Here is a 21,237-nt window from a genome sequence, read left to right on the forward strand (position 1 = left end):
AGGAACAGGTCCAGGACTCGACGGGCAGAACGATGTATGAGCTGATCTTGATCGAGATGAACTTTGAGACGGGAGAGTGGCGGAAGATCAAGCGCCGAAGGCTTCGACCCCATGCACCCGTAGACGCCTCCAATTCGGAAGCACCACAATAAAAAGAAAAAAAAAGAAAGAAAGAAAAAAATAATAAAAAAGATCGAAAATATGTGATGCCCCTCCCTTTTTGGTGGCAAAAAAACGAAACAATCTGCGGTCCAATTTTTTCTTTATAAATATATATGTAAATGTTATACAGGGATTAGAAATAAAAAGTATGATCTAGTCTAGATATCTTACTCTGCAGAAAGACCGGCCTGCGCCTGGAACTTGAAGATCTTATCTGCGTCCCCAAGCGCCTGTCGTACCCCATAGGGGACTGCACTCTCTGGACCCAAATACATCGGGAATGTGCTCGCCATATCCAAAATCGGGAAGGTTTCTGGCGAGGGCGTGTCCTTGAGGTGGTCCCTAGCCAGTGCCGCATCCGCCAAGAGCGAGTCGTCCGAGGATGCGGTCCGTCCCCGGATCGGTTGTTGCTGGGCCGTGCTGGGGAAGAAGAAGCCGTTGAAGGCGATCGGGCCAAGGTCGGGACTGAAGGCCGAGGACATGGTCGTACTCGACGGCGAGAGCGAGGACGACAACACCTCTCCGAGGCCCTGTTGTCGAGAAACTTGCTGCTGCGCAAGAGTATTGGAACCCAGGGTGGCTACAAAGGCGTTGGTGGTGGCGTCGCTGTAATTGAACATGGAAGAATCCAGCATCGAGAGCAGTTCGTTCTGAGCCTGATCAGAGTTCAATTGTTGGTAGTTGTTTAGGTTCGAGAAGTTGTTCAAAAAGTTGCTGAACAGTGCCGGATCCTGTTGCTGTTGCTGTTGTTGCAGTTGCAGTTCCTGATGTCGTTGTTGTTGTTGTTGGAGCTGTAGCATCAGCTGCAGAAGCTGTCCCTGCTGATCGATCAGATGCTGCTCCTGAATTTGCGCCGGATCCTGTTGCTGCTGCTGCTGCTGCTGTCGTCGTCGTTGTTGTTGTTGTCGTTGGAGCTCTTGCAGCAGCTGCATAAGCTGTCCCTGCTGATTGATCAGAGTCTCTGTCGGATCCCGTTGCTGTTGTTGCTGTTGCTGTGGCTGCTCTCGTCGTTGTTGTTGTTGGAGCTGTTGCAGCAGTTCCAGAAGCTGTCCCTGCTGATCGATCAAATGCTGCTCCTGAATTTGCGCCGGATCCTGTTGCTGTTGCTGTTGTTGCTGTCGTCGTTGTTGCTGTTGTCGTTGTAGCTCTTGCAGCAGCTGCAGAAGCTGTTCCTGCTGATTGATCAGATGCTGCTCCTGAATCTGCGCCGCCGTGAACTGGCTGAGCGACCCTGTCAAACCTATCGAATTCGCCGACAACAGCTGCTGCTTCTGAAGTTGCAACCTCTGGTAATTCTGCTGGATCGTCAAGAACTGTGCTAGAGACATTGGAGGTGGCGGGTTCTGACCCCCACCCGACGCCAGAGCCTGTTGCTGTGCCTGTACAAACGCCGTAAAATCCAAAGGCAATGAATCCGGGGCCGTGAACGTCGGGACAGATCGCAAGTACGTATCCGACCCACTGCTGCTGGCATTCGTCTCATAATTGCTACTATTGTGTCCTGAAGAAATCGGCCGAGAGGGCAGGTTAGGTGAAGGTGACGATTTGATGGCGATGTCCAGTTCATCATCCAGATGTTGACTACAGGGGCTCTGTGACGAGGCATGGGCGTCCGTATTACTGGCGCTTGTTGTTGATGATGAAGGTGAAGAAGAAGAATTCGACTGATCGGGAACCTTGTGATCGCCTACGCTAAAACCAGGGTGATCCTCCGATCCCATAGCTCTTGATGTCGAGGACATACGCCCATGGCCGCTCTTCGATGCCTGTGGCAACATCCCCCCAGGACTGACAGCACTACTCGAGGGGGAAGATGAAGCCCTAGGCGAGATCTTGCGTGGTCGGATCGGGGTGATGCTCGAGCCCGAGAAGTTCAACTTGGAGCTACACTTTTGTGACATGGGCAGGATTGGCTTGAATGCGGGGCGATGATCATACTGAGGCACGATCGATATGGCTGAACCCGACGACGACCCATCCGCTCCCAGGTCCATCGAACTCTTCAGCAATTCGACCTCCCGCTCAATATCCACTGCCGTCGACGTCCGCAAGAAGTGGTTCAACAGCGCCAGCGTCCGCTTGAACATAATCGGCCCATTCAATCCCTGTCGAATATCGTTCACTTGGACCGTCGCAGCCCCGATCAAGCAATAGATCACAAAGTAGCATCCTCGGATCGGGTACGTCATCGGCACCATCCCGTGGTTCGTGTACAGGTCGTCGATAATCACCGTGATATTGGTCGCGGAAATGGTGCAGGTCTCTCTCGACACCGCCGCAATCTCCAGATGGCTGATACTGGGGTCCTCACAATAGCATCGCTGGATCATGACGGCACAGGCATGGTATAGGATGTGGAGCATCGCAACAAAGGGTGTATGTGGCGACATGTTCGGTGCCAGCTGAAGTCGAGCTGGCAAGTTGGCTTTCCAGGCCAGCATTGCCTGATGTAGGAACAGCCCCTGAGGGATCGTCTCCTCTGGCGTAACGACCTTCGTGAGAAATTTTCGAACGAGAATCAGGGCCTGGTGGTCGATCTTGACCAGTTTGATGTACTCTACCGCGTTCTCGATCACCTCAATCTCCTCTGGATCGTTCGGGTCCTCGTTGTCGGTCCGCGGTAGGTCAGCCTCGGGCTCGACCTCCCTAAAGCTCATCGTGCGACCCTGGGATACGGAGAGGAATTGGTCCAGTACAAAGATCGCCCAAAAGAGTCGCCGCCTGACTTCATGGCTTTCAGGGTCGAGTTTTGCGTTAACGGGCGTGGTCTTGTGCAGTTGCAGCTCCTATTTTTCACATGAAGAAATTAGACGTGAGCTGGGTTACACTTCAATTGCGCTATTATTATTATTATTATTATTATTATTATTAAAAAAAAAAAAAAAAGGTGACTCGATTAAGCAAGCAACATCCTTACCCTTGCCAGAACAACAACCATCTGAGTATACATGTATGTGCGGAAATAGAAGCCGCTTTGCTTGACACCCTCCTGGTACTTGATGACCATCAACAGTGCCTGGATCGTCGACAGTCTCGGTTTGTCCAGCGTATCATCCAATCGGCTCAGCCAGAATTGAAAGTATCGACGACCATCCTCTTCCCGACCAGGAGTGTAATGTGAGGCCACTGCATACATCGCCGCCAACAAGAAGTCCGGTACAGGGTCCTTGGGATCATACAGCCGACGGAAGAACGAAGGTTTGTGGAGGACGAGCAGGAACGGGTGAACGTGCTTGAAGTACATGTCGATTAGATCAGGCTGGATATCGACCAAGGGAACGGATCGACTCCTCGATGGCCGATGGTGGTGACCGTGATGACTATGCACACCTGAACTGCTGCCGAAACTATGTTGTTTGTCGCCACAGACCGAACCAATCGGCTTGATATCGTCCTGCTCTGCGGAGTCTTTGAAGGCTGAAGAAGATTCGGCGGGGTCTGCATCTGAGGATTCGCCTGTGGATGTCTCTACAGAGTCGTTGTCCCCAGCAACCTGACTGAAGCTGCGGAGCGTATGTGGTGCGATTCCAAAGGCATCGATTTGAAGCCGGTCCATGACATTGGAGAGGTCCTCTGTTGAGGACGAGCGGCCGCTGTATAGTGCTGCGCTGGAGGTGCTGTTGCTTCTGCTGGGCCTGTTTGCGTACTGTCCTCCCGAGAGATAGGAAGACGATGGTGTGGATCTGGAGTAGATGGATGTGTCTGATGAGGCCGACGCTGGTGCCAGGGCAGGGCCTGTGAAGTTTGAGGAGGGGGCGAGTCGAGCGCGCTCCTTGGCCCGCAGCTCCTTTTCACGCTGGTGGACCAGATGTGGGTTGTTCTCCTCCATGACCTTGTCGATATCGAGGACGACGCCGTTCTTTTGGGAGAAGATGCAGGGGGTGCCGATGCGGGCACAGGTAGAACACTTCTGGCTCTGGCCGTCGAAGTTGCAGCGGGTCTTTCTGCGACGGCACTCTTGACAGGAGATGCGGGCGATGAGCCTGGGCTTGATCTTTGTCATTGTTGTAGCGGTGTGTATGTGTGTGTGGGTGGGTGTGAGTGTATGGAGTGGCAGGGTTAGAGGGAAAGGACAGGCGAAGGAGAGAGAAGGTTGGGTGGGCGTGTGGACAGAGGGCGGAGTGTGGAGGCAGGTCTCGAATTGGATGTGGAGTATGAGGAAAGGGGGAGAAGTAGATAAAAAGAAGGAAAAAGGGAAGAAAGTAAGTAAGTAAGCTGGAGAAGAAGAAGAAGAGGAAGACGACGAAGAAGACGAAGAAGAAGAAGAGTGACGGCGGATGGCAGGATGTATGCAGAAAAGAGTCAAAAGGACGGAGGGGAGGGAGAGGTGAAGAAGAAAACGAAATCGAGGGCGGGGCTCGTCCTACTTGGAGAAAATTCGCAGTCGTGGCGTGTGGTGTGTGTGTGTGTATGTGTGTATAAGAGGATGTGATGTGGGGAAGCGAATGGAGAGATGTATCCCAACGGATGTACATGTACACCTTCTTCTTTTTTCCTTTTCCCTTCTCCTTCCCCATCCTCTTACGCTTCCTGTGCTTCCTGTGCTTCCTGTGCTTCCTACGCTCCACCGACTTGCTTCCACTGCTGCCCTGCGCAGCCCTCCCTTGCCAGCGGGGAACAGAGCAGACACAGTTGCCACCAAAAACATATATATTATACTGGGGATCATGACTATACGGGGACTACATGGGGGTTACGATGAGAATCCAATGGCCCAATGAAATAGCCTACCACCGCCCTATACCCCCGGCGCAGTCTGCAGCAGACAACAACAGCTACAGCAACAGCAACAGCAACAGCAACAATAACAACAACAAACTTTCTAAATTTCATTTCCATGCAAATATAATTTGTATTGTCATGCCATACCATGCCACGCCATGCCATGCTACTGAACACGCAAGCACAAGCATCCAAATGCTGCAGGCTGCTGCATTACTCTTTCTTTCTTTTTTTTATTAACAAAGATGGCGTGGTGCTTTTCTCTTTCCTCTGTTTATTTGTTCTCGTTCCTGTGCCACGCCCGCAACCGAAGCCAAGGTTTCCATTTCTGCGTGTCCTTCCTCTTGTCCAGGCAAGAACACCCAGGACGGAAAAAATAGTCGACACAAAACAAATCCCCAACCTTAACTTCTTGAGCTCAACCTTCCCTCTCTCTCTTTCCCCGCAAACCAGGATCAAGCCCGGACCACTATTGCTCTATCTCCACTCCCCTCCCCCCCCTCTTCCCATCCTAACCCAAACGAGCGAAACGAACATTGGAGCGTTATTACTTTTTAACTCCAGACTGTTAGGATGACCCCCTTTCCTGCGTCCCAAAGAAAAAAATATGCATGCATAGTTATGGACTACAGATTATCTACATAGATGTACACTCCCCTCTCCTGCTCCTGGGTCATCGTTCGTGAGACCTCACCACGAGGAAATATATTAAACAATATGTGAGAACGTGGAACTCTCCCTTCTCGCTCTCATCTTCCAAGGTAGGCCCACGCTATATACATGGGAATCATATGAGAGAAAGAGATATCTCATTCCATAAAAGGGGATCATCGGAACCTGAGGTCCCTCTCTATAACTCCCTCTTATGAGGCGATGCAGGCAAAAAAGCTGCAAGCAATCAAGCAAGCAAACAAACAACATAAAAAAAGAGGATACTTTGTATCAATAGAGCAATTGAGTTTTCTACTTTTTTTTTTTCTTTCTCTTAGTCTAGTTGCACTCGGTCCAAGAAATTCTCCGGTGAACCCTTTTCCCTTCTTCCCACAACAGCGGGAGCGGAAGAGGAGGAGCACCGGACGAAACTATCGATAAGGGTCCCCGTGCAGGTAATAATAATGATAATGATAATAGCAAATAACGAACCTAAATGAATGACAAATACAGAATTCGCGTCCAAAAAAGATCTCCCAACAATCGCCAGAAAGAAATGAATAGCACATGGAGAGTGAGGTTGGGGGTGAATGGGGACGATCAAGAACATACTCAAGATCATTCCCCTGCCCTCCTGCTCCATCTCTGCTTTTTATTTTTTTTTTAAAAAAAAAAAAAAAAAAAAAAGACGTCCATATTCACTCACGTTTAGACACGACGTTCGGCTTGCTTCTGTCGTAGACAGTGCACCGCAAAGCACACATGTAGCCCACATGCGTAGCACATGGCCTTCTCGCATATGTTTTTACCCAAAAAAGACCTCCTCCGTACTTGACACACATACACACATGCACACATATGATGGCAATTAACATATCTCTGCAACGTATGCTTATCTGTTTATTCCTTAAAGGCTCGACCGCCCCATCCTTTTCTCCTCCATGGACATGATCGCTCTGAAAACTGATATTTAATAGAGTATATAGAATTGCATGAAAGACCCCTCCGGTTCATATTTCCCCATTTATCTCCTCCCTCGGGCCACGCTACACACACGCCCACGCGTTTTCCAGCCGTATTCTCTCGCTCGCTCGCTCGCTCTCTCTCTCTTTTTCTCTCTATTTCATTTCATTTCATTTCGTTTATTGTATTCTTTTTAAAAAAAAGAAAAATACAAGGTTAATGTTATTACAAACAACCCTGTCCCTGGAGAACGGAATGGAATAATGTTTCGTCCACAACGAACACCATTGGCTGGCTCTGACTAAAGTCAAATTCCCTCCCCCTCTCCCCTCCCCCTCTCCCCTCCCCCTCGGCATCTGGGTGAACCCTCCTACGGATCCAGGAGACATCTTTTTCTGCATTTGGAAGCTTGTGGACCACCCACGGTTGAATAAATTTCCCTTAAAAGGCTGCGTGAGAGCCGCACAGCAAACGCTGCAGCCCTGCCTCGATCTGGTCCTCAACTATAAACGATAACAATAACAATAATAAAAAAATGACGACAATACGCAGGAGCCATTGCATCACCGCTAGCTTGTACTGCACTCGTAATTGCGGGGAGACATTCGCCGAGTCGACCGGATTTGCTGACTGTACAGCGGGAGAATCTGTAGTGCGGAAGGTATCCAATGTGTCGTGCTTTGACGATAACTTGAGTTTAGATGCCACGTACGCCATGCCGATAAGCTTCTTGATTGCCTCGCGGAAATTCGGACGTGGGGTCGACTCGACCACAGCGCCGCGCTGCTCTAATAGCCGCATATTTATCCTGCTCAAACCCTGCGCGTTTCGGATAGAGGTATTCGAAACAACAAGTCTGTCACGCATCGAACTCCAATGTAGACGCACCTGAAAGTGATCTTTCTCTTTTGTGACTCGCCACGTGCGAACAGACATATCCCCGCAGCCGGTTACGAAATAGGGCCCGTTGAAGATCTTGTTCCAGGCGATGGCTCTGACTGATGCATGGAAACCTTCGACAAATGCCAAGCATTGACCCGAATTCACATCCCACAGCCGCACCGTCTTATCGTCACTGCAGGAGGCAATCTGCTGGCCGCTGGGCGAATACGCTACGCTCATAACATTGTCGGTATGGCCGCTTAAGATGGGGCCGGGTGTGCCGGTTTGTGCGTCCCACAGCCGTACCGTCTTGTCACGACTGCAGGAGGCAATCTGCTGGCCGCTGGGTGAATACGCCACGCCCCATACCCAATCAACATGGCCGCTTAGGATGGGACCTGGTGCGCCGGTTTCCGCGTTCCAGATCCGTACCGTCTTGTCGTCACTGCAGGAGGCAATCTGCTGGCCGCTGGGCGAATACGCTACGCTCATAACATTGTCGGTATGACCGCTTAAGATGGGGCCGGGTGTGCCGGTTTGTGCGTCCCACAGCCGTACCGTCTTATCGCGACTGCAGGAGGCAATCTGCTGGCCACTAGGCGAATACGTCACGCCCCATACCCAATTGGTATGGCCACTTAAGATGGGACCAGGTGTGCCGGTTTGCGCGTTCCATAGCCGTATCGTCTTGTCGTCACTGCAGGAGGCAATCTGCTGACCGCTGGGCGAATACGCTACGCTCATAACATCGTCGGTATGGCCGCTTAGAATGGGACCGGGTGTGCCGGTTTGTGCGTCCCACAGCCGCACCGTCTTGTCGCTACTGCAGGAGGCAATCTGCTGGCCGCTGGGTGAATATACCACGCCCCATATCCAATCGGTATGGCCACTTAAGATGGGACCGGGTGTGCCGGTTTGCGCGTCCCATAGCCGTACCGTGTTGTCGGCACTACGAGAGACAATCTGTTGGCCGTTGGGCGAATACGCCACGCTTTCAACATCGTCGGTATGGCCGCTTAAGATGGGACCGGATGCGACGGCTTGCGCGTCCCATAGCCGCACCGTCTTGTCGTCACTGTGCGAGGCGATCTGCTGGCCGCTAGGTGAATACGCCACGCCCTTTACCCATTTGGTATGGCCGCTTAAGATGGGACCGGGTGTGCCGGTTTGCGCATCCCACAGCCGTACCGTCTTGTCGTCACTGCAGGAGGCAATCTGCTGACTGCTAGGTGAATACGCCACGCCCCGTACCCATCCGGTATGGCCGCTTAAGATGGGACCGAGTGTGCCAGTTTGCGTGTCCCACAGCCGTACCGTCTTGTCGCCACTGCAGGAGGCAATCTGCTGGCCGCTGGGTGAATACGCCACGCCCCATACCCAATCGGTATGGCCGCTTAGGATAGGACTGGGTATGCCAGTTTGCGCGTCCCACAGCCTTACCGTCTTGTCGCGACTGCAGGAGGCAATCTGCTGGCCGCTGGGCGAATATGCTACGCTCATAACATCATCGGTATGACCGCTTAAGATGGGGCCGGGTATGCCGGTTTGTGCGTCCCACAGCCGCACCGTCTTGTCACGACTGCAGGAAGCAATCTGCTGGCCGCTGGGCGAATACGCTACGCTCATAACATCATCGGTATGACCGCTTAAGATGGGGCCGGGTGTGCCGGTTTCTGCGTCCCACAGCCGTACCGTCTTGTCGCGACTGCAGGAAGCAATGTGATGGCCGCTGGGCGAATACGCCACTCCGCATATCCATTTGGTATGGCCGCTTAAAGTGTGGGTTTTTGTCCAAGTTATGGTGTCATACACGCTGATCGTGTCGCTAACGCCCACGGCAAAGGCCCTCCCATCCGGAGAATATGCGCAGGATTGTACCGCGTCATCTTCTTTAAGATACGGCCATTCGCCAAACTGTACGCCTGCCATCTGTGCGTTGCTCAAATTGGCCTGACGTAGCCAAATACAGCGAAGATTGGCCTTTCTCAAGTCCGCCCCTTGTAGCTGAGCAGAATCGAATTCGCCATAACTCAGATCCGCCCCTGGAATCTGGATGCCCTTCAAATCCGCCCCGTTAAACCGTATCCTGGCTCTGACCAATATCGTGATCGCATTCGCCGCTGCCTTGCGCGTTTCTTTATCGATTTTCGAGTGTTCAATCATCGCGAACAGTTGTTGCTTGAAGACAGGTTTCTGGTGGACACGCTCCGCTAAAAACTGCAAAATAGATGGCTCGCTCACGAAGCTTCTCCACATCAATGGATGGTCAACCAGAGCCTGTTGAATGCCGATGGATTCTTCCTCAGCCGCCGCTCGATCTTCAAAGCTGAACATGGAACTGACGCTTCCACGACGAGCCCGAGTAGGTATCCGATCCAGGATCTTCTTGGCCTCTTGCGGTTCAAATACTGCGCGAGTAAAGCAATATTCCAGCAGCGATCGATGGATGAATCGGTACTGATTGCCGTTGCGGATCAGAGGACAGGCTTCCAGCAGGAGCTGGTTTTCGTCCTCTCGGTTGAAAAACTTTCCTTTCCATGTCCCTTGGTCTTGTTTGTGTGAATACTCCACCACGGGGTTTCCTGCCTGATGCTTATAGATCGCCGCCGCCAAATCCTTCAGAAATGTGACGCCGTTCTTCGTAAAGCCTTCATCCGCCAGCCTCTCGAAGGCTCTCTTCTCTTGACGACTCAGGTCCTTCTTGTCGAAAAGCCGTTTTTTGCCACGCTCCAGCCACAACTCCACGAACTGGTCATACAAGGCGACTCTAGTGACCATGGCATTCGAGAGCTCTTGTCCTGGATCCATCAAGCGCGGCAACACCTCCAACGACAGTGTCAGAAGGAACGGATTTTTCGCCAGATCCATTAAATTGGGAATCTTGCCAAGTGCTTCCAGGTAGTCCTCGGCCTGCCAGAGTGGGCTGTTTGGGAACACGTATTGCTTGATGTAATCGTGGATCTGGGCGGCAGAAAACGGCGCAATGACTGCCTCTTGAAAGAACCTTGATGGGCCGCTGTAGTTCCGGTCTGTCGGTTGAAAGCGATCCCTGTACTCTTTGGGAAGGTATTCGGTACGGCAACTGATAACCATCTGCGCTCGCCATTGTCCTTCTTGATTCAGCCGATTACTTGTATATAGGTTGTGCATTTGCTGACTCTCGTCATACCCATCGCAGATCAAGATAAACTCGCGATGGTCTTTCATTTCTCGGATCTGGGGCTCCGTAAAGCCATTCCTGAGCAAGTGTTTGGCGATCAGATCCTGTTCCGGCTTATCGATCGCAGGCAAGTTGATGTGCAGCGGGATTCGGCCATCCCTTTTCCTGTAGCTGCTCCACATAACACACTCGAGTTCCAGGTTAAAGGTCGACTTGCCTGCTCCAGAGTCACCCAGGAGCAAGAACACCTGTCGATCACTGCTCAGAAACTCGTTGACTTTCTCCATCAATGGGAACAATGCATCATCAAGCGCTTGTAGGCTAGCCTTGGCCTGAAGAGGGATATAGACAGCCTTGTCTCGTGTCTCCAGCCGTCTTGCTCTCAGCAGACGCAGGTCGTATTCAACGTCGGGTATATCCTGGACTCGATCGAGCAAGGATGGAGACGCCAGTGGCGGAGAGTAGACCTTCAATGGATATGGGCTTGGACCCTCCTTCAAACACGCTCGATAAAGAACCTGTTTCTTTGCGTCGCCATTCTTTTGCAACTCTTGTAGTAAGGCGCGGACGTGCGTCTCTATGGCGCTGTCTGACGAATCGGTTAGTTGGATAAGGATTTTGAGAATCCATTGCTTGACCCTCGTATGCTCGCCCCAATCCGTGTCATTCTTGTACAGCTCGCCTAGAAAATCGACAGCGCTTTGGCAGGTGCTAGTATCCCATAGTGAATTGGTTGCAATCTCCCCGAGCCGTTGGCATAGTCCCCATTCAAAGGCAGGATCACGCCGGCAAGGCGCTTTGCAGATCAATGTCTTGAAATCGGTGAGTCGACCTTCTCGGAGTAAGGTATCTGTGCCGCGTAGTGCTGGATACCATGCACGTCTTTGGCTGAAGCTGAGGCCCTCCTTTAGACTTTCCAGAAAATCCTGTCCGCTCTCGACAAGTGAGCTCACTCCTTCGTAACCGATTTTGGCAACCTGGTACACTTCCCCTAATCCTCCCTGAAGTTGCCCCAGTCCATCAATAAAGCCGTTCAGATCCAGACCCTTGACTGCACTCACTAACCCTGCAACCCCCCCGAGCACCTTTCCTGTGTGCCGTAGTGTGGTTTGCCAGAGCGTTTCATCATCCGGGACGTACTGCAAGGCTTGAAAGGCGTAGGCTGCTTGATACACCAAATAAGGGTCCAAGCTACCCTTTAGTCCATCCAAATAGGCGACAAGAGGTGCATGCAGTTGTTCGCGGCTCAAATCCTTGACATGGCTATCGGCCATCGCATCCAAAACGTGTGAAACCGCCAGCGACAATTGATAAAGATGCTCGGTCGATTGCTGGTGGGTGTCCTGTAAGCGCGTGCTGAGGACTCCTAGAATTTTGACCAAATCGTCGGCATGGAGGTAGCCTTGGGAAGCGCTTTGTATCATTTGTGCCAGCCCTTCAAGTAAATTGAAATCCAGCAAGGTGGATTGCCCAATACCATCGATAAAACTACCGAGCAGCTTTCGATACTGAACTTGATCGAGAACAGGTGCTAGATACACGACTTCAGTCACGACGGCGGGCGCCTTGAATCGGTCATTGATAAATGCCTTGATTAACTCTGTCGCCAGCAAGCGTAGTCGTTCTTGCTCATCTGTATCCTCTGCTTTGGCTTGTGTCCAGGCGTGCTGGGTATTGTCAAGTGCTTCATCGATTTTTACGGCGGACGACGATGACGACGAGGCCTTGGACAGTAAGCTGAGGCAGTACACAAGCTGTGGAGTACTGGCGATGCGCTCATCCGATTTTGGTAAACCATGTTTAGCGACTGGCTTTGTCACATTCTGAGGAAAAATCCCTGAAGGAATCTGTGCAATGTCCCTGTGCTGAGAGCCACTCGAACCTGAAAGAGATGAAAGGCGAGGCGTGACTGAAAGAGAGACAGGGGAAACTAGCGCGCGATGGATAGAGCTGATCTTGTTGTTGCCGGGCCCAGAAGAGTCGAGTGATCGCTGGTCAATGTCCTGGACATGTCCCCATTTCGCTGCCTTCTCGTAGCTGGTTTGTGCCATTTCGCTATACCCCAAGTTGTTCAGCAGTTTTCCGTGCTCGAGATAAGCACTAGCGATTCCATCACGCAAGGTTTGATCCGCGCCCGACTGTGGAGAGGCGAGAGCCTTTTTTGTGGCTCTTTTCATCCGAGATAACGCGGCTTTCGCATCGCTGCAAAACTTTAGAGAAATTTCTGGGTCATTGGTTTTGCGCGCAATTTCCAATTGGATATTAGCGACCTCCAGCTCCTTTTGTGGTGAGAGAATGCTTCCTGATGACGAAAAAGTGCTGTCAAACATGTCACTTCTCTCAAATTTCCTCCCTGGTATTATAGAGTAGATGGTGGCGATGTTAGTGACCTTGTCGCCAATTAATATATTTGTGCGAGTAGTTTGCGTACGTTCTTACACTTGGCAGACACTGCAGTAACGCAATGGGGACACGATAAGATGCAACGGGCAGGGAGACTGCAGACGTAGTGGCGTCAGAATGGCCTATTGTCAAATACAAAGATTACTATCCATAGCAGCTGCCTGAACTTTATCATATGCAGCTACTCTGCGCAAGTGATGGCGCCTCACCTCGGAAGTGTTTATTCGACTCCTGTGTCCTTTGACTGGATGCCGAGGTAGTCCAGAAGGCTTGTTCTCTTTGTGTCTTCTAGCAACGATACCAAATGCCTTTAATGAAGCATGACGGATTAATAATTATAAAGCACGCCTATAGCCTACCCTCGAGTGGCAAGAAACAATGCCTCATCTCAACACGCGCACGAATAAGGTGGTCAAGTGGAGTGATATTCGCTTCCTCTCGTCACTTCTCCCAGAGATGCCTGTTATGATGCAAGAAGGGGTTATTATCCATTGCATGTTCATGGTTGTTCTTGCGCCCTTTGCGCACCCATATCCCAGCTATCCTAGCATTAGCATTCTTGGATCGACTATAATGGTTCAGGCACAGGCAGGAAAGGGGCTCCCGCAAATAAGCAGTGTTTTTATTACCGATAAGTCGCCGCCGGACTGTGTCTATTGAGATTGAGCAGAGACGCACGAGAGACAGAGAAGAGAGAAGTAAGATGAGAAGATAAAAGACAGTTGCTGATGGATCGAGGAGGGGTGTAGCTGGGAAGAAAGGAAAACGGGAAAGAGCGGAAAAGGGGGGAAAGGGGGCGCAGACATTAAGAATGAGCGCTTCGAGACACATCTATCGCTGTTGTATAAGCTAAACAGACTCAAGCTTTCAACCTCCACGGTTTCCTCGCCCTCGTGTAACGTGGAGTGGGCTCTCATCAAATGCGAAGGAGAGAAGGAAAACACGAAAACACATTAATGTGCGATATTCAGGACGAGGACAACCACCACCTGTGGAATTGCAGTTCTACTCGCGATGTCCACAAGCAGATTGATAAGTGGGGCCGAGCTGTAACGGCCGCTCGTCCTTTTCACAAGCGCCGGCTGGCGGTCGATCGCCCTCCCCACTTTCTTCCGGCAGCGACACATCGGTGCTTGTCAAAACAGAGCCGCCGTCTGCGCCATCCATGGGGGCCCCATCCGCAACCCATCCTCCTACGGTCCGATCCAAGGCCCTATTCATCACGGCGGGAACGTCGGGGTAGCGTTGTCTGTCTCGTGCGATTTTCGGGAGGCGACCATAGAGAGCACCCGGGAGCGACAGAAGGACGTTCATGAGATCTTGAAGAGGCTCGAGGAAAGGCTTCAATGTAATAGTAACACAAGGATAGGAAGGTGAGGGTAATAATCCGTGCTTTATTAAACAGGTAATTAGGGAGCCTTTTTATATGTTCCATGGGACCAGCGCGGCTCAGCTGAAGAGCTTCTTGGCTTATGAAGCTGGTTGCGAAGATTCTGTGATCCGACGCTTAATTCCGTTAGGGTTCCCTAGGGTATAGTCCTCTGACATTCAGGCTGATGCGCTCTTTAATCAAGAGGAACAACTCAATGGGACGTACCAGCGCGCGTTGTACAACGAGGCGTCGCTGCGCGTCTAATTGCGTGCGGTGTTGTACGGTCCGGAGCAGCTGCTGGAGCAATTTCAACAGATGTTGAACCGTATTTGTCGCACGGACGTGTATCTGGAGAAGATGCATCTAAAAAAATGAGATTGTCTTGAGTTGAACTTGGTTATCCTACCTGGCTGGAGCAACTTGTGGTGGTTTCACAGTCGACCATGGTACTGGATTGACGATCCTTATTATATTTGATAGTAGGGATGAGGATCTACCCTCAGAGACGAGTATTGACAGGGTAAGAATAATAGAACGAGTTGCTGATAAGACGTATACAGTGTGGTCGAGATAAAGGGATAGAGCCATGGTCGATGGCTCTCGGTGGGGGGCAGGATTTTCATAATTTTCATAATTTTCATTATGATAATGTACGTGTACATGTACACGATTGATAAATGATACAAATATATATTTTACATGTATGTGTATTTATCAGTTCATACGAATGCATGTAATGTTGCGAGTAAAGAAAAGAAAGGAACAGAGCAGAACAGAATAGGAAAGAAACGGTACCCTACAAAGAAATCTGCGCAAGACTTGGCGCATCCAACCCATTCGAGCGCGTCGTCATTGTGCCACCGCCTTTAACTCCGCTGCCTGCTTTACTCCTGCCCTTCCTGCCTCGACCGCACTTCTCCCCGTCCTCCTCCCGTTCATCATCCTCGTCCGACGGTGATGGTGGCTTCTCTGCCTCCTCATACATCATCATCGTCGCATCCATGTCCGCATTGTCCGGTACGATACTCTGAAGACTCGCCAGACTGTTTGCGCCCGTCGAATTACATGACTCAAGGGCGGCCGTTACCAATTCTCCCACTGTCGCTGACGACGAACACAAAGGTGCAGTTCCTGCATTCAAGCTGGTTGATGCTGAGGGTGAGGTCAAAGAGGAGCCAAGAACACCGAGTCCGCTCATGCTCGCCAACTGCTGTTGGGCTGCCGCTGCCTGTGCCAGGGCCTTCTGGATCTTTTCCTGTAGTCTGTAGTGTTCGTCGATCTTGGGACGCACATCTTCGACACTCCCAATAGTCTCCAGGAATGACATCACTTTGAACAACTCGCGGTCAGCCTTGTCGTCATACCATGATTCAATGGGGATTCCATTCGAAATCTGATAGCCAAACGCCTGCGGCGAGTTGTCTATAATGATCACCTTTGACAAGTCCCGATTCAAAATCCTCAAATCCTACATAGTAATTTAGAGTAAATAAATTCATTAGGAACAGGCCGTATCAACGATGCACAAAAAGCCCAGCCTCCAAAATGCGGTGTTATCCCAGCTCATACCTTGACATAGTTTCCAAAGACCGGCACGCAAGAGTCGCGGTAGTATCGGTGCCTGATGTACTTCTTCTCCGGATCAATGATTTTTAGCAAGGCCTCCGCATAGCATTCCTGACTCGCAGTAAACGTAATAACCTCAAACATGGTCGACATTTTTGCTAATAATGCACAAAAGATAAGCGTATGTTTAGTACACCGTATAAAACGACCTTTGACGTGAAATATCCAGGATCGGATCAGAATAACATACCCAAGAACTCCTGCATGCCAGGTCGAATCCTGCCATACACCTCCCATGTCTCATGATTGTATTCGACGGGGAACACAATGTCCGGTGAATCAAGCGGCCTGGTAGCGCAATGAACAAGTGTCTCGTCAATATCCAGCACGAGCGTGATAGGCGGCGTCGTGTGCGTCCTTTCAGGCATCGTAAATGTGAAGTTCAGAGGCAGCGGTCCAAGAGGAGGCAGAGTCGCAATGAATTCCCAGCTTGAGACGATCAACATTTCAGAATAATAGAATGATATGTTAATTAGTGTCCTGCTATAGCATGTATCCCAATCATATCAGCATCCTGCACTGGGAGCCCACTTACACATCAATCTCTTCAAAGTCGTCGTCGTCGTCCTCTGACTCCAGGTCCGCATCGTCCGACTCTGAGGAAAGAATTCCATCATCATCTACAAAGTAGATGAAGAATAAATCACCAATGTTAGTTTTCGACCCTTTAATCCTCTCGTCCCATACAGGCAAACAGAACAGCAGAGCACTTACCATCACCGCGCGGACTTTTGAGAATGTTGTAAAAGGTCTTGAGATACGTGCTTTTATCGCCATCACTCGTATCGTCAATCCTCGCCAACTTGGTGCTGACAACCTGGCCCTCGTCCATTGAAAGTGCCGGGGCATCCTCCATATCCTCATCTTCGACCTTTCGCTTCGCATGATGGATCGTATGCACGCCGTTGTAGTTGCTCAAGACCGATCCAACACCACCCAGAGATGCTTCTGGCTTCGAAGCGATAAATCCATCCAAGGTGTCGTGGTTAACTTGAGGATTGATATCATCCACACCATGTTGGCGCTGCGTGAGTCCAGATGAGGGCGGCTCGACATCCATCATCTCCTCATCTGGACCGCTCCTGCGATAGTTGTCATAATCAATCTCCTCTTCCTCCTCTTCCTCTTCTTCGTCATCTTCGTCTTCGTCCTCGTTTGACTCTTCTTCCTCACCAGCACCGCCTTCGCCATCGATACCCATTTTGGCGACCTTGGTTGTTCGGGCTCGAAGACGTCTCCGACTAGCTGGTAAGCTCGGCACCTTGTGATGGCTGACCGTCTTTTTCTTAACTTTTCGAGGAGCTGCCTGCGCACCTGGTGAAGAATACGTTGCAGTGGTGCCCTTGCTTTTGGTCGTCTGACTGTCCTGACTGCTGGAACTCGTGGCGGAGCGGGACCGTCTTCCATGAGACAATGATTTCTCGGCCTTTTCCAAATGCCGATTTCTTTGCTGTTGCTGTTCTTGATCGGGCTCATCTTCAAACTCATGACTAGATTCATGTCGAGCGCCCAGTCGGGTCAAGCGAGGCATCAGGGTCAAATTCGAAATGGCTGTGGTCTCCACTGTGGTCTCTGAGGGTGCGATCTTTTGCAAAGACCTGCGGCGACGGTGGTGCGAAGGCGTCCGAAGGTGGTATCTGAATGCCACTTCATCCTCATCATCATCGTCCGCGTCTGACCTTTCTTCTTCATCGCCAGGTACTTTGATAGGTTTGGCGGACACGGCTCGGGTACGTCGAGTCCTACTCGTCCTTGGCCGGTTCGTCTCTCTCGTCTGGGACAAGCTGCGCGTAGCCACTCTTGAGCGTCTCTCGGTCCCGGTTGCCACCAATTTACTGGACTCATTGGCGACATTTGATGTAGGACGATGTTGTCCAGAGACAGTGGTCAACAACGATAAATTAGTCAAGGGTTCCATCACTGTTATAGTCGATGTGGTGGCGGACGATGACAAACGAGAGGACCTAGTCTGAACAGGGCCATCCAAAACCATATCTGCCGAGTCGACTCGCTGTTCAAGATGTGTTGCCATCATTGTCGTTCTCGTTGTGGACGATGTAGTTGTGGACACGCTGGTCACAGTTGTAGTTGTCACTGAGGTAAGGGCACCCGCTCTATCATTGTTGCTGGAGGTAGTGGTATATTGCGACAACTGATTAACCTGCCCCTGCTCCCGCTGCTGTTGACGAGCAGCCTTCTTATTCCTGGCATTGAGCAATCTGGCGCTGGTATTCCTGGTCTGTAGCCGAGTGGAAGCCCGCAACGATGGCCCTGGTCCTCGTGCAAAGATGTCTGGACTTTGAGCCGGCTCCTTGAGAGCACTGGCTTTTTTGCGGAGCAGCAGTCTGGGGCTGTGTCTCAGGGTGGCAACGACGGACGTGGAGCTGAGTCTGGGATCATCCTCATCCTGAAGAGCAGTCTGACGAGGCATTGAACTGTCTAATGATGTATAGGATGTTTGTGAGGTCATGCTGAGGAATGCGCCTTGTCAGTGCTGCCGTCGAGATGCGATTGAAAAGAGAAGAGAAGGGAAGAAAGGTCAGCTTACTGGACGTGGTATATAACAGCGGGGACAATGGCCGCCATTGTGGTAATGAGATCGTACCTTGCGTGTTGTTCAGCAAAGGAATGAGAGGTCGAGTGGTGGAAGAAGACAAAGAAAAGAAAATGAAGCAGGTAAAGAAGGGATATGCAAATGGGCAAGCAGACAAGCACAGAAGGAAAAGAAAAAAGAATGGCTGTCTCTTTCTTTCTCTGTTGGAGATTGTCGAGGTGTGTTTTTTTGAAAAGCAGAAGATAGAAAGGTGTCGATGCAAGGACGATGTGAGCAGAAAAGGGTATATGGAGAAAAGAAGAAAGAAAGAAACAGGGTTCTGGCGAATGTTGTTGTTGTTGCTGCTATTGTTTGTTGTGGTCTGTTCGTAGAAGCAGGAGAGAAAAGAAGGGAAGATACAGTAACAGAGCCGTGGAGAAGAGGATGGTGGCACTCTGGTCGTCAAGTGAAAATGAAGAGAGCCGTGGAAATCAGGCAATCGTGTTTAAACTCACAGGGCGGGGGAGGGAGTGGTGGGAAAACGAGGTGCCGCGTGTGAATAAAGGAGGGGTGAATGAATGGATGGATGGATGGATGAATGGATGGATGGATGAAGGAGAGGGCGGGAGGGAAAGAAAGAAAGAGAGAATGATGGAATGAGATGAGACGATGGAAAAAAAAAAAAAAAGAAAAAGAAAAAGAGTCTTCTCTTCCTTTGAATATATACCCAAATTGAAAAAAGGGGGGTGGGGGGCAGGGGAGAGAGGGCGGACAGGGCACACAGACAGGCAACCAAGATGATGACACAGACCAATCCTAATCCTGTGTATTCAGAATAAGGTGTCCAATGAGAAGAAGGAACCGTCACCACTAAATCTACGACGGACACCAGGATCTCCCTGGGTTCCCTTCCTTCTCCGCAGTCAAGCAGTCCGAATATAGACTCCCCTCCCCCACCGTCCATGGACGCTGGGCATTACAATATACAATTGACAATAACAAACGATAAATGACAACGACCCCCCCCCCAGTACCTTTCGATCCATTTCCTTAATGTACTGTAGATCCTTCAAAACAAACGATGGAAACGCGCTATAAAGCCCTACCATCTAAACTCAATAGAGTCCTCAGTGACGTTGTAGAGCCGGGGGAATAGCATTCGTATTGGGGGAGCGTTTTTTTTATCACGACCTAACTGCTTTTACATAAACTTCTTGAACATTTCCGACACCTGAGGGTTCTTGCTAGCCTCTCCAAGCATGCTCATCATACCCCCCAATCCACCAGACTCGCTCTTATTCTCTTCGCCACTTCCACCACTTCCACTACTTCCGCCATTTCCACCACTTCCACCACTTCCACCACTTCCACCACCTCCACCGCCGCTGAGCATCGCCAGCAACTGACTCACTCCTCCACCACCAGCGCCAGACTTGCCCATGAACAGCTTCGTCGCCATAGCAATCGCGCTCTGGATAATCGCGCTCTTGTCCGACCCTCCTTTACCGGAGAACATCTTCATGGCCTCCGCCATCGCCATCTGGATCAATTGGCCTTGTCCACCACCGCCGCCTTCGCTCTCGTCAGAGCTCGACCTCTCATACTCCTTGAAAGCCTGAACACCGGCGGCCTTGCCCAGGTCCTCGTCAGAGACACCCTCAGAAGCGCCGTGCTTATACACCTTCTCGTGTGCAGCCTTGGCATCCTGGATATCGGATTCCTCAGGAGGGTTCACGCCATTCTGAGCGACGTTGTGGATCGAGTTGTTCATCACCTCCTTATCTGATGGGACAAAAACGACAATGCAGATAGGCCAAGGCACATACATATTCAAACGACAAGGTTTGAGACCGAGCAAGGGGGTAAGAATATAGATAGCATGAATATCGATTTGCGTGTGAAAAAAGAAACATCTTGTTAGTAGTCTGGAACAGGAAAAAAAAAAAAATCACTTGCTCGCCCTCCAGTCTTTCTACTTGATCCTGATCCTGATCCTGACTCTCTTCCTGGAGAGGCACTTCCGTGCCAACTATTCCATCCAATCCATTGCGTGTGCATTGATATGCTCTCGAGGGAGTGGCGGTGAGGTACAGCTCTTCTGTCCAAGGTCGCAATGTGTCGCCAGGTGGAGTGCTGAGTCCTCGCACAGAATCCTCGGTGGCAATTGAGTGACCCCCCAGGGGGGTATTGCGAATGACCATTCCTTGCCGGAGTCTTGTTCAGGTTCTCCATGAAGTGGATTGGAATGAATACGCGCGTTTTCTTTTTTCACTTTCTTTTACCTTCGTGGTTGTCGGCGACAGCAGAGGAGTACTGGTCCATGTTCTTAAGAGCGTTCTGCAGGAAATCCATGGTTGATAAATGTTGGTTGTTGTTGAGGAATGGGAAGGAAAGATAGGGGAGGAAATGTGAAGAGAAATGAAGAAGAAGAAGAAGAGAAGAGAAGAGAAGAGAAAAGAAAGGGTGAGGAGAAAAGGAAAAAGGTTTTTAGCGGATGGAGGCGAGCCGCATAAAAAAAAAAAGAAAGAAAGTCATCTGGCAGCGGTCCAAGGCAAGAATGGGATTGGATCAGCAAAACCAAAAAGTTACACCAAACGCGTAAACTGAGCTCTCGGGCATAACTCCAAAGACCCATACAAAAGGGTCCTTTCATTGGTGCATAAGAATGTGGTTGCTACACGGAAATGTCAGTGAGGGGTCAGTGAGTCCACCACAACCCTTCTCTCCTCTCGGCTTTTTGTTCATCTCCATGCGGCATCGATC

The 21,237-nt window shown here is 50.6% G+C and overlaps 4 protein-coding genes across 4 annotated transcripts; all 4 read right to left on the bottom strand.

The window, feature by feature from the left end:
* Positions 1 to 246: 246 nt before the first annotated feature.
* BC939DRAFT_530819 (fungal-specific transcription factor domain-containing protein) lies at positions 247 to 4,483 on the bottom strand. Its single transcript, XM_051561586.1, has 2 exons — positions 3,080 to 4,483; positions 247 to 2,948 (listed from the first exon to the last, which is right to left on the bottom strand). The coding sequence occupies exons 1-2, from the start codon at positions 4,163 to 4,165 to the stop codon at positions 330 to 332; spliced, it is 3,705 nt and encodes a 1,234-aa protein (XP_051409778.1). The 5' UTR covers positions 4,166 to 4,483; the 3' UTR covers positions 247 to 329.
* Positions 4,484 to 6,840: 2,357 nt separating this feature from the next.
* BC939DRAFT_413470 (WD40-repeat-containing domain protein) lies at positions 6,841 to 8,526 on the bottom strand. The gene has a single exon (XM_051552962.1). It carries the CDS (start codon positions 8,122 to 8,124, stop codon positions 6,940 to 6,942), a length of 1,185 nt encoding a protein of 394 aa, XP_051409779.1. The 5' UTR covers positions 8,125 to 8,526; the 3' UTR covers positions 6,841 to 6,939.
* A 6,585-nt stretch (positions 8,527 to 15,111) lies between these two features.
* Positions 15,112 to 16,387, bottom strand: BC939DRAFT_399852 (HAD-like domain-containing protein; the record flags this gene model as incomplete). Its single annotated transcript, XM_051552505.1, has 3 exons — positions 15,112 to 15,783; positions 15,885 to 16,039; positions 16,132 to 16,387. The coding sequence occupies 3 exons, from the start codon at positions 16,385 to 16,387 to the stop codon at positions 15,112 to 15,114; spliced, it is 1,083 nt and encodes a 360-aa protein (XP_051409780.1).
* Positions 16,388 to 19,675: 3,288 nt separating this feature from the next.
* Positions 19,676 to 20,826, bottom strand: BC939DRAFT_479143 (uncharacterized protein; the record flags this gene model as incomplete). The annotated part of the gene is made up of 2 exons (XM_051558819.1): positions 19,676 to 20,256; positions 20,757 to 20,826. The coding sequence occupies 2 exons, from the start codon at positions 20,824 to 20,826 to the stop codon at positions 19,676 to 19,678; spliced, it is 651 nt and encodes a 216-aa protein (XP_051409781.1).
* Between the last annotated feature and the right edge of the window lie 411 nt (positions 20,827 to 21,237).

Source organism: Gamsiella multidivaricata (genome assembly GCF_025024155.1).
Source record: "Gamsiella multidivaricata strain RSA 2152 chromosome Unknown BC939scaffold_55, whole genome shotgun sequence".
In the NCBI taxonomy this organism is placed as follows: domain Eukaryota; kingdom Fungi; phylum Mortierellomycota; class Mortierellomycetes; order Mortierellales; family Mortierellaceae; genus Gamsiella; species Gamsiella multidivaricata.

Excerpts from the sequence above, each read along its gene's own strand:
- BC939DRAFT_413470 (XM_051552962.1), bottom strand. The coding sequence starts at position 8,124 with ATGAGCGTAGCGTATTCGCCCAGCGGTCAGCAGATTGCCTCCTGCAGT.
- BC939DRAFT_530819 (XM_051561586.1), bottom strand. The coding sequence starts at position 4,165 with ATGACAAAGATCAAGCCCAGGCTCATCGCCCGCATCTCCTGTCAAGAG. Across the intron at positions 2,949-3,079 it reads TGGTTGTTGTTCTGGCAAGG|GAGCTGCAACTGCACAAGAC; the intron begins GTAAGGATGTTG and ends TGTGAAAAATAG.